General features: G+C 45.3%; 1 protein-coding gene across 2 annotated transcripts; it reads left to right on the forward strand.

Annotated features, from left to right (window-relative positions):
• Positions 1–197: 197 nt before the first annotated feature.
• On the forward strand, positions 198–11,866 carry LOC101165744 (synaptosomal-associated protein 25). 2 transcript variants are annotated; one of them, XM_020707995.2, is made up of 8 exons: positions 198–443; positions 2,271–2,425; positions 5,221–5,262; positions 6,242–6,290; positions 7,540–7,657; positions 9,356–9,505; positions 9,601–9,745; positions 10,327–11,866. In XM_020707995.2, exons 2-8 carry the CDS (start codon positions 2,345–2,347, stop codon positions 10,390–10,392), a joined length of 651 nt encoding a protein of 216 aa, XP_020563654.1. In that variant the 5' UTR covers positions 198–443; positions 2,271–2,344; the 3' UTR covers positions 10,393–11,866. The 2 variants fall into 2 exon arrangements, with proteins under 2 accessions (XP_020563654.1, XP_004075223.1); XM_004075175.4 differs by lacking the exon at positions 7,540–7,657 and adding an exon at positions 8,030–8,141 and having other exon boundaries at positions 223–443.
• Positions 11,867–11,888: the final 22 nt, after the last annotated feature.

An 11,888-nucleotide genomic window follows, 5' to 3' on the forward strand; every position in this document is an offset into this window, starting at 1 on the left:
GGAAATAAATATAAAATTTCATTAATATGTTCTGATTGCAGAAATTACAATTGTATGTATTTTTTTAAAGTTGTAAGTTTATTCTAAGGGAAAGTAACAAAGGCTCACCTGTGTGGTGGGGGAGGGGGTGGGGGGAATTCACCTGAATCTGAACCAAGAGGTCATCAGCTGACCGTGACGTCAGACTTCCGTCCAGCCCTCTCTTCTGTCCTGACATGCGCAAAAACAAGCGTCTGTCAAGCGCGCGCTGATCTACAGGTCGCTTGCCACACAGGTGGAGGTAAGGCGCCGCGCGCCGTCAGGGCGGGGCGGGGCGGACAACCCCCGAGGAGTGCTTATTTGCAGAAGGGGCGGGGCCTGCGGGGAGGAGGATGAGATGCTTGCGAAGAAGAGCAGTCCGCGCCGGACGCTTTGATGAGGAAACGCAGAGGAACCGATCAAAGGTAAGATCAAAGGCTTGACGAAACTCCGCAAACACGTGCGTGATGACAGAGGGAAGAGATTGAAGTGCGCGTGCGCACGGTCAAAAAGAAATCTAAACAAATGTTAACTCTGGAAAAACCTATTTCCTGTAGAAACTGCTGAAGATGCAGACATGTGCCTCGTTTAGTTTAAGTCTAAATTAGCAGGAGGACAGAGAATGATGAGTTTGAGCCGAAAAAAAAGTGGAGAAAATACCTAAAGTTTGTAAAACCTGTTCTGAAAAACGGCATTAATAACTCATCTCAACTGCTGTAATAAACTGAATCAATTTAAGATTTGAATTGACACTTGACATTTAAAAAAAGGGAGTGCAAAGTTTAGAAAATTTGGCCAAAGTAGGAATCAGAAGTTTTAATAAAGCTTAACAATAGTTATTTTATGGAAAGAGTCCAGAGTGTGATGAACCATCAGAACAGATTTAGTTAAACTAAAGTTCATGAGATATTTCTCCATTTCTACACTTTATTTACTTCAATGTGTTGTTTCAGTCATTTGTAGTGACTGAATGATGCTCTATATATTAGCGGTAAATGAATTTCCTGGAGTTTCTTGTTTTTAATCAATGAAGGAGGCTCTGAGCAGAGAGCATTCTTACATTATTGAGCCAGTAAAAACACACTAAAGGGTGCAGTATTTGAGCGATTCAAAGGTTTCACAGTTTGTTTCTAAAATCCAAAGTGGACAGGAACGCGTTGAAGGAGCTGAACATGGAGACTCCAGGGAAAGGCTGATGTGGAGAAAACCTCCCGGCCGTTTCTGCACATTTGAGGTTTCAGACCCTGATTGGTTCTGAGCCTCCCTCCTGCAGACTGCAGCACGCAGACATCCTTCCCTTCCAGTGATTTTTCCTTCCTCCTCTTTTTGTCGGTGGATGATGAAGACTGTGGTGCTGCAGAAGGAGAGTCTCTGTGAGCTTCCATGGATCTCAGAGTGATGGTGGATCCGGTTTTAGAGTCTGAAAAAGCTCAAAATCCAGTTTGTGGTAACAGGAACGGCAACGAAAGCTTTTCTGCAGCTGCAGTTGACAGTAAACGCCTCCTGTTTACAGTAACTCCATGACGGCTGATGACAACACAAGAGGACCTCCCGTCTAACGGGTGCTTTTCTCCTTCCGTTACCTGTGTCTCACCTGTTTGCAGATGAGAGTCTTCTCTTCCTGAACTCATTTTTTCACATCCTGCCTGTAAACGTCTCCATTTCCGGGGCTGCCGTCTGTCCGTCAGAACAAACTGGACCCTCAAACTGAGCTAACTTGAAGTCTGAAGTGCAGCTTTTGTGTCTTATTGGTTTTTTTTTGGTTTTCTGTTCCTTTGTGTTCCTTTTCCTGCATTGTTGATGTCATATTATTCAGAATTCTTTTTTTCCATGACTGGACCCCAAACTGTGTTCATCTGGTACAATGTTGTTCTCTTTTCTTGTGTATTTTTACATATTCTTTCTGTGCTGCGGCTGATTTAAACAAAACTACACAGGATTTTTTTTTACAACAAAATCTTAAAAACCTTGGATTCTCACAGTTTAAACAAAAAGCTGTCTAAATGTTTTTTTTTTACCTTTAGACACATTCTTCTCAAAGTAAACAGACTATTGGAGTAAATTAATTTCATTTTTTTAGGTAGTTTGTTTAAACAAAGAACAAATGTTGTAATGGTGTTACCCTGAACATGAGTATTTGTGCTCAAATCCTTCTTTACGTTGAGAGTATATGTTTTTTTTAACTGATGGAAAACACATTTTGCCTTTCTAATGGACTTTTAAAAACACTCAACGTTTATTGGACTGTTCAGGTCTCTAAACCACCTGATGCTGCAGCAGAATCTGGTCACCGGTGACTGAAGCCGCTGCAAACTCACAAACAAACATGGCCAGCAACCGCTTGGACCCGCCCATCCTGACCGAGCAGGAGGAGCTACAGAGGAGAGCCAATCAGGTCACAGATGAGGTAACCGCTGAAGCCGGGTCACCCCGTGTTTTTGGGTGTCTGAAGTCATTACCAGAACAAAAATAGAACTCTTTCACAGCCTGGTTTGAGCCCGAGGGGAGCAAACCGTCTGTCCCCCCCGGATGCCACCTGACTCACCTGGTTGCCGTGGAGACGGCTGGTCTCCCAGCAACCAGCTGCAGAGAGTTGGCCCACACACTCTGAGAGGTGGTGCTAAACAAACACTCCCGGGGCTTCGGATCCGTTTGTCACCTCATCATCTCCTTGGGGGGGCGGCGCCCCCGGGGGCCTGAGGTGATATTTACCCGACAAATAGGCTGACGAAGGGGGAGGGGCAGTTCAGCCCAGAGTCTTGTTGTCACTTCAGAAACTTCGACAATCACAGTTTACAGATGTGAAGAAGCCTCTGAAGGGTTTTGATTCCTCTTCCTGTTTAGAATATTCATTCAGATCTTTTCTTTGGTCACTCGTCTTTAGCTGAAGATGAGCCGTAACTCTGCATCATCATCCAAAGACAAGACTTCGTCATCAGCAAAGACTTCAGCTGCTGCGGCTGCTCTTCTTCACACGTCTTCAAACATGCAGTAGATGAAAAATTGAAGCTTCGGTATTCTGTTCGTTTTGTTCAGGATGAGGTCATTCCGGGTTCTTCAGGCTCCTGTTAACCCTTTCCAGTCCGGCAAAGGCTCAAACCCCATCGCTAAAGTCGATCAGTCTGCTCTCCTGATGTAGCGACGTTTGTCTTTGTGTCCATTCATCCTCTGGATGGAATTTCGGAAAGTCGTCATCATCTGTGCTTAGAGCGCTAATACCTTTGCACCAACAGAGCTAGTAGGATGCTAGCGCAATGATAGCTAAATACCCAGGTGCCCCGGCGGTTGTTGCGGGTGAACACTAGCTGTGACTGTGTCTGCTCATGTTTGTCACACTGGACTTCTGCTGCTTCCATGATGTGCTCGTCGCTCGCCGGCGTCCGCCACTCCGCTGCTCTGATGCCACGGTGCGACCAGAATGACACGGGGGTCACCTGCGTGGTCAAAGTGGGGCATTTCAAGGCAGTCTGCGTTATGGATGACATGAATCTGATCCATCAAACCAATAAAAACACAAAGGAAAAAAAACATCACCATTAACAGAGTGAGAAATGTGCCGCCGTCCACAGAGTCAACAGATGGATATCACATTACACGGCGAAGGCCAAGTTCAGGTGAATGAAGACCCCACCCCCCAAACCAGTCGGCCAAATCCCTTTCAGCCTTTTGTTCTGCGCTTCATCCTCATGGTTTGTACACATAAAGCCACCGTGTTCCCAGCTCTTCTAAAAGTCTCTCAATAGATGCAATTTACTGACAATATTTTTATTCTAGTTATTTACATGAGAGCTTTTCCCATTTGGTCTGTTATGAAACACACTAGAGTTCCCTTTGATGTTACGAATAATGAGAACAAACACCATTATCAAGAGTTGAATATTTAATAGCCCGCATTTTTAGACAGGAATAAAGATCGTCCCAAACATGGACCGTGTCAATAGCGGGCATTTCCTGCGGGGGCTGCAGTGACAGCGACGTCTCCTCACTAAACTCATGATGATGTTCCGAGGCTCTTCCACAAGTGCCACGTTTAGTTCTACCAGGTTCTTTGGGGGTCCGATCATCCAGTCTCTGCTTCAGCTGGTCCCAGACGTGCTCTATGGGGTTCAGGTCATTGCTGGCCAACCATATGAGGCCACGCCCACTTTCTGAAGTCCAGCTCTGACCATTCTGGCAGCATGTGGGGGAGACGTTATCATCCATGAACAGAAAGTTGGGGGTGTTCTGTCTGAGTTGGGGGAAGCTGGTGGTTCTATGACATCTGAGGTATAAACATGCCGTGACTGGACCGTCTGCAAGAACCAAATGGGTTTTGCTCTGACTGGTGATGCCTGTTTAGACTGCTGCTCCTCCACCAAAGTGAACCCTGGGGACCATGTTCTCCACCAACGCTGATGACCATCATTTCCGTACAAGGTGACTCGACACTCCCAGTAGACCGTTGCCGCATTGTCCAGGTCACACAGTCTTCACTGCAAAAGTTCACGGCAGTGTCTTGGTGTGGGTGGAGTCACCAGCAGCGGTCGTCTGTCATTCCAGTCAAAGCGCTGGAGTCGGTTCTGAATGGTTAGTCTGGAAACCCCAGTACCCCTCCCATCTGGTAAAGGGGCCTGCAGCCGTGCGGTGTTTGCCAAACCATGTCTGAGGTCAAAGGTCCTTAGGTTCTGGTCAGGGTTCCACTCCTGGGTCTTGATGCATGTCTGCTGATGACACTTTGAGACAATTACCTGCAACACTTGACTGTCTACGACCAACCTGGAGGCGCTGTGGTTGGATGGAGCTGCTATAGTCCGTTCAGTGGCGTCGTGTTCGTGGCTGTTAGAAAGATAAACTTGAAACAACTCACTGACTAAGTCAGCCTTTTAGACCAACAGATGAAAAGGTTTTCCCGTTAGAATTTGTTTGGGTTTTGGCCCCACTAAGTCAGAGTCACTGAACACCGTGAGACCATCATGTGGAAAACAAGAATACGGTGTGTCTGTCACACCAATACCATCGGCCCCCATCCCCTACATCTGTGAAGTAAAACTGACACTGTGCTTGTGACAACCTCGGTGACTTATTGTGACAAGATATTTTCAAAATAAGACAACGGTGAAACTTTAAATCTTTAGAGCCCGTTTAGTTTTAGTTTAGTAAAGCCAACAACAGACGCCTGAAAGTGTTCTGATGCAGCTCAGCTACTGTTTCTCTGTCCTACAGTCTCTGGAGAGCACGCGGCGGATGATTCAGCTGGTGGAAGAGGTACGTTTGGCGAATAAAAAACCAAAACAAACACCTACACGCCCACGCTGGGATCTCCATATAGACCTCACAAAGTAAACTGAGCTCTGCAGAGTTGGACCAACTCCCACATGTTCCTTTTTGGAAACTCCAGATTCCAGGTTTTTGTGTTTTCCGTGTTTACCGTCCTGCCACAAACAAAGCAGTCCACTGTCTTTTACTCGTACAGAATATTCTAGAAATGAGTCTGCCTCCGTCCCTCGGCAGCTTAAATATCCCATTCTGCTGCTGAGGGTGGAGCCTTTTCCTGCACATGACCCAGTTTGAGCTGAGCTTTAGCCCCCCCCCAACACACACACACAGACACACACACACACACTACAGCAGCAGCTGCTGGTTCAAACGCCGCAAGAATGAAAAAAGGCCAAGGGCTTTAGGAGTAGCCGAGCTTGCAGAGTCCTGTGCAGTGCACGTCACGTGCACCAAAGAATGCAGCTTACGTTACACTGATGTTCATTCCCACCAGCAGAAAAGATCAAAACCCAAACCTTTATGGCCTGTTCTGTGCAGGTATCATGCATTTGTTCAATAACGACTCATACTTGGGTTGTGGAACCGGAAACATCGACAGGATTGTGGATGTTCTACATAAAGCTCAGAAAACGGAGGGTTGGATGCTAAATGAGTCAGTTCAGATCCCAAAGGCACCGTGTGGAGATGGAAAATGTTAGATGGACCAAGATATGGTCAGAAAATCAATAAGCAACCTTCATTTTTACCTTTCCGTTCCAATCTTCAACCAATTTTAAAGTAGAATTTCAGCTTCAGGGCATTTTTAATCCCAAACAAAGGAGTAAAAATGTGGTTTATTCAGATAGAGTCCATCATATGCTGTAGGTGGGTTCATGATCTCCTGCTTCAGCTGCAGATCTACTGAATAAAATCCAGAGTGGAGGTTCTTCAATGATCAGAATGACGACCGTCTGCTTCTGCCTTTCAGAGCAAAGATGTCGGCATCCGGACTGTGGTGATGTTAGACGAACAAGGAGGTAAGCCGCTGCAATTCATGTCCGCTGCTGTTTCCTGCAATATGAAGGCCAACATTTGTTCAATGACCTGATGTTTGTGGACTTTGGTAGATTTCTGTAACGTATTGTATTCCAGCTGTTAGACTCGTTTCTCTTTGCCTTGGTGATGGAAAACTCCCTCCAGGCCTCACTCGGCCTCTCCTGCTAAAGCAGACTGAAAGGTTCTGTCAGTGTCGGGACAACGTTCTGAAATAGTGTGGATGGACTGAATATTATCTTTCCGTGCATTCTCAGCCAGTTAGGTCGACATCCCACACAAATCATGTCGTTTGTTGTTCAAGCACCAAATTTGCAGAGGATGTACTTTAGGATCCCCTCATTGAGAAAAGCACTTCAGCCCTGACAAAAATCCAAAAGGGCTTTTATTTTTTTAAAGACAATGACTGTTTACTCAATTGTTACAGACATGTGGTGCAAAGGTGGAGCGGTTGACTGGATTGGAAGATCGCAGGTTCGGTTCCTGCCCCGCCCTTCTTTGTGTCACATGTGGTGCATTTCACTGAACCCCACGTTGCTCCTGGTGGTTATAGGTTCGAGACAGTTCTGCAGCCGAGCTGTATGAGTGAATGTGACTGTAAAGCAATTTAGGGGAACTAAAGGTACCCAGTGACAGGAAAATGTCTAAGGAAGAGCGAAGCAGTAATTACAGAAACAGGAAAAGAGTCTTGTGTGGTGAGGAGGTACAGCCTCTTCGTGATTCATTTCTGTCCTGGTCAGGAAGCACTGCCCCCAAATGAGCAACATTTAGGAGTTTTCTGGGATTCCTGTGAGCCAGAGCTCACAAAGGTGTGAAGAGGATTGGCATTCTCAGTCCAGCTGAAGCACAGGACTTTCCTGGGGGGAAAAGGTTTTGTTGCAGATGAACGCTGGTGCGGTTCCCCTGCAGTCGACGCCACGGTGGCTAAAGACCGCTGCATTGTGGTAGGACTTTCCATTAATCAAAGATGGGAAATGACAGACACTCTGTGTTCTGGGGGAACAAAAACAAATAAAGCGTGAGTCTGGAGGAACAGGAAGGGGGAAAAAGTCAAAAAGCTCATTTGGGTTTTGGTGCAGTGAGGATCTTTTCACTGACTAGCAGACAGACGACCAGCGGGACGGGCTGCTCTTCTGCTCTCTGTCCATCTTTCAGTCCGGGCAGAGCTGGTTTCAGGTCGGTTCTGTGTTCGGAGTGAAAACTCTGCAGCGTTAAACTTCCTGTTCCTAACAGAGCAGCTGGAGCGAATTGAGGAAGGCATGGACTCCATCAACAGAGACATGAGAGAGGCTGAGAAGAACCTGACAGACATGGCCCAGTGCTGTGGTCTGTGCTTCTGGCCACTCAGGAAGTATGCCCCCCCCATCCAGAGTGGCGCCCAGTTCCACCAAACCCTGTCTGCGCTGCCACTCGTACGCCAATGAGAGTTCACGTGTAGTTATCCAACAACTGCAGATGGAAGCCGGAAAGACATTTTCTGGATGCTTCAGCTGGTCTGAGCTGAATCCTCTTCTGAGGAGCAAATGAACGTTCAGAGGCTGCAGAAGGCAGATTTAGTGGAACTGGACACCAACGTGTCTGAACTGTAGCGCTGCTTTTCATTTGCCAGATTCTGAGTTGCTGGTCTTTCGGTTCATTTGTGTTTTTGCTTTACCCTCCGTCCTCTCTGCTTCCATTTGTGGTCCTGTCATTTGCTTTCATCCTTCGTCCTCCCCCCTCGTAGAACAGCTGGAGCGCATAGACGAGGGTTTGGATCAGATAAACTCGGATATGAAGGAGGCAGAGAAAAACCTGACAGACCTCGGCAAATGCTGCGGCCTCTGCAACTGTGAGAAGTAGGTACCAGGATTGTGTCTGTGTGTGTTTGTGTGACACACCCAGGGACGACCTTCATCCCAAAACACCAGCCTGATTCAGAAAATGGGTCTGGGGTAGTAGGGCTGCACGATATGAGGAAAACCCGCGATATGCAATATTAGTCAATATTGTGATGACAGTAATACTTGTGATAGATGAACAAAAAGCAGACCAACTAAAAACATCATTTCCATTTCACTGCAACGGTTTAAATAAGAGTCGACATAACTTATACTCCAAATGACCCTCGTCTAGGAGGCCAACATCTAACATAAAAGGGATCATCCGATTGGTCAACAACGTCAAGGCTTCCATCCGAATGGTCAAATGCAAATACTTCGAGCTGCCATGAGACTGTTTTAGCACATCAACGTAACCATTTATCGCAGTCGTCGCCGTCTTTAGTGATATGCGTACGGCACAGCTTGATATCACGATAAATGACTTATTGTTCAGTCTGGGGGGGTTTTGAAAAGTACAAATAAAACTGGAACCTCAGGAAGTGGTTTTGGTTTATGCAGGAACAGAAGTTATGTCAGGTATTAATTTAATGCATTGATCAAAGACTTCAGTCTAATGAAAGCCTTTCTAAGAGATGCCGTCGGTGGGCCGTCTGGCTAAAAGATGGAGGTCTCCATGTTTTGGAATCTGTCAGAGCAGAAATCCCAGTAAACTTTTTGTATAAGGAGTTTCCAGCTGTCTGTTCTAAAATCCACAAATGATTTAGAAAACAGTCTGTAGGGAAAAAAATCCATCTTCACAGCTGTAAGGGAAAAAATAAACTGCATCCACTGCTGATTGGCAAATTACTTAGACTGTATTGTAAATGTACACTACATCTATTCAAAAACATTCAAATTTGGCTCATTTGACTTATCAGATAATAACAAATGTTAAATATAAATTATGTAATTTTATGCTAATATTTAGTGATTTATAAGAAGTTTTTCTTTAGGTTGATATCTAAGAGGACATTTGCAGTAATTAAACTTAGAGTGGTGTGTAATATACATTTTTGTTAAAAACAGACAGTGTTTTAGAAAGTATTATTTGATTTAGTATTTTTTGCTGCCGTTGTCGTTTTGTGCTGCATAGATTCTTCGTTTCTGTCGGCCGCTTCCGCCTTCCGACTGGATTTGCTGGCGTCTCTTTCCTGTTTTCATGAACCCTAAAATAATCATCATTTTGTCAGATTGAAGGCTTTTGAAGAGAGTGGGGCGTACAAGGCCGTTTGGGGCGGAGCCACCAGCCAGGACGGCGTGGTGTCCAACCAGCCGCCGCCGTCGTCCCGCGTGGTGGACGAGCGGGAACAGATGATCATGAGTGGAGGACACATTCGGAGGTGCAGAGGCGTGTGTGACGCTCTTCAAACAAAGCGCTTTGTGGCGCGGCAGCTGGACAAACAGCCAGCCTCAGCGGCGTCCGTGTTTGTTCCAGGGTGACCAACGACGCCCGAGAGGACGAGATGGAGGAGAACCTGGCCCACGTGGGCAGCATCGTGGGGAACCTGAAGAGTATGGCCCTGGACATCGGTAGTGAGCTGGAATCCCAGAACGATCAGATCGATCGGATTCGTGACAAGGTACGGCGTCCAGGCGGCGAGCCCCTCCCTCAGGGACCAGAACACACGCAGACATTTAGGTTTGGTTGGAAAACGTTGAGTTTGCTTGAACAAACCCTACAAACACCTGCAGCAGGAAGACTGAAAGACCCACTCCAACTCTGTTCTGGGTTTTTTACGTCTTGAAGCATTTTTCTGATGATGGAGGACAAATATAAAGAAAATTAAGGTTAAAACGGAGGATTTTCTGAGGATTTCCAGTTTGAATCCCAGCTCTGGCATTTTTTCACAAACTTTTCTTGTGCTGTTTTCACTTTATTTATGGTCAACTTTGATTATTTATTTTTTATTTTGCCAATTATTATCCTTCAAGTTCCATTTTCATTCGGTAATCTAGCATCGACCTGCATGTTCTGCTGGAAATGCAGCTCCTAGTTCAAGGTAACATAAAAATGCCTTCTGGTCTGGAATGTTCTGGGTCATTGTTCTCTGTTTGTTCTCTCCGCTTCTGTTTTTGGTAGAAATCATCTCCACATGGAGTCAGTGGAGGATCTTCGGTCTGAAACTTTGTGCTAATAACTCTAATGTTTTTTCTCCTTTAGGCCAACCTCAACGTGTCTCGCATCGACGCCGCCAACCAAAAAGCCAACAACCTCATGAAGCGATAGGGGAGCGCGTCGCCTTTTCTTCTGCTTTTTCCCAAAGATTTTCATCCATGGCTTTGGTTAGAGATGTGGCAGAAGCCTCTTAAACGGTGGCATTTCTCAACGGATTGAAGTATTTCCAGTCATTTTCTGAAACAGCAACAGTTTTGTTAGGTTTTACAGTCTCACATTGGTTTTTTATCTCCATTTTTTTCGTACATCTCACTAGCATTTTGTGTTATTGATCGCATCGGGGAAACCGGGTTATTGCAGCTGTAAACAAACCTTTGAAAATCCAAGAGCCCCTGAAGGGACATTGAAGGAATAACTTAGTTACTGTTCATTTATGATCATTACTGGCATTTCTCCCCACGGTACCTGGAAATGGCATCACGTGAGCTAATTGAGTCTAACTTTGCTCTCGGACTCGTCTACTAAGAGCTTGCAGCTTTGCTGGCTCACCGTCACAATGACATCATCTCTGAACGCCGTCTTTAACGAGTTTTAAAGTCATGTGGTTTGTTTTGGCGCCGGGGTTTACGCCAGTTTAGATCAGGTTACCACTTTTATTCAGGAAGAATTAAGACCATCCGGTAAACTCCATTGATATCGGTGGATGCATGCAAAGGGCGTTGAAAATGGGCCGCAGGTGAGGACAGAACATGTTCGTCTCCTTCTACCAGAACCTTGACCCACAGGGTGTCAAAGTCTGAAAAGCCAGATGTCTGCGTTGCTGCAGTTACTTTGCAAAGGGTCCAAATGGATTCTTACGACACACTGAAACCGTTTGGTATTTGTGTTAATAGCTGTTAATAACTGGTGAGCACCAGTTAGTTTTTGTTTTTTATTTTTACTTCAAATGCTTTTTTTCCCTTCAGTGTCCCTTCAGGGGCTCCGTAGTTTCCAACATACACTCCATAAACATCTTTTTTTTTTTAACACGTCTGTCTGCAGCAAACAGGTGGATGAGGGCGCCCCCTGTAGGCGCAGTGGGGTGCTGCTCACAGCTGGAAACACGCATTTTTCCTCAGAGGAGAAGCTCTGGCGACACCAAGCGGACACATGTGGAATTTGTTCTCCATGACTTTTCATCTTCTCTCCTCCACATGGACGTGACGTGAAGAAGCAGAGAAGTTTGGGAGAGAAACAAAACAAACAAAAGAATGGCACGATCAAAGATTTTATGCTAAAAACTAACTAACTCCTGACTTTGCGTCAGGTTTTTAAATACATAAACAGTTATTTATGTTAACGATGTCTTAGTTGTTCACATGACCTCATTATTTTTCGTGTTTTTCATTATTCGTGTTTATTGGAACATTGTGAACACGATAAAGTGACCTGCGCTGATCCCATCAGGCCTGTTCTTCAATCGCATCAACAATTATTTTAATCTATTTGACATCAACACATCAATCAAAGATGTTGTGGGTTGTTTTTGTCTGCATATCAGTACATTAAATAAAATATACATTAATATGTTGCCATGTGAGTAAAAGTTTGTGTCATCTGTCAGTATC

The sequence above is a fragment of the Oryzias latipes genome, chromosome 13 (assembly GCF_002234675.1).
Source record: "Oryzias latipes chromosome 13, ASM223467v1".
NCBI classification, from domain to species: Eukaryota; Metazoa; Chordata; class Actinopteri; order Beloniformes; family Adrianichthyidae; genus Oryzias; species Oryzias latipes.

What these genes read in the sequence shown, in the direction of transcription:
- LOC101165744 (XM_020707995.2), top strand. Translation starts at nt 2,345, where the DNA reads ATGGCCAGCAACCGCTTGGACCCGCCCATCCTGACCGAGCAGGAGGAG. An exon ending in TGCTTCTGGCCACTCAGGAA is followed by an intron (nt 7,658 to 9,355) that starts GTATGCCCCCCC and finishes TCATTTTGTCAG; the next exon opens with ATTGAAGGCTTTTGAAGAGA. An exon ending in AGTGGAGGACACATTCGGAG is followed by an intron (nt 9,506 to 9,600) that starts GTGCAGAGGCGT and finishes TGTTTGTTCCAG; the next exon opens with GGTGACCAACGACGCCCGAG.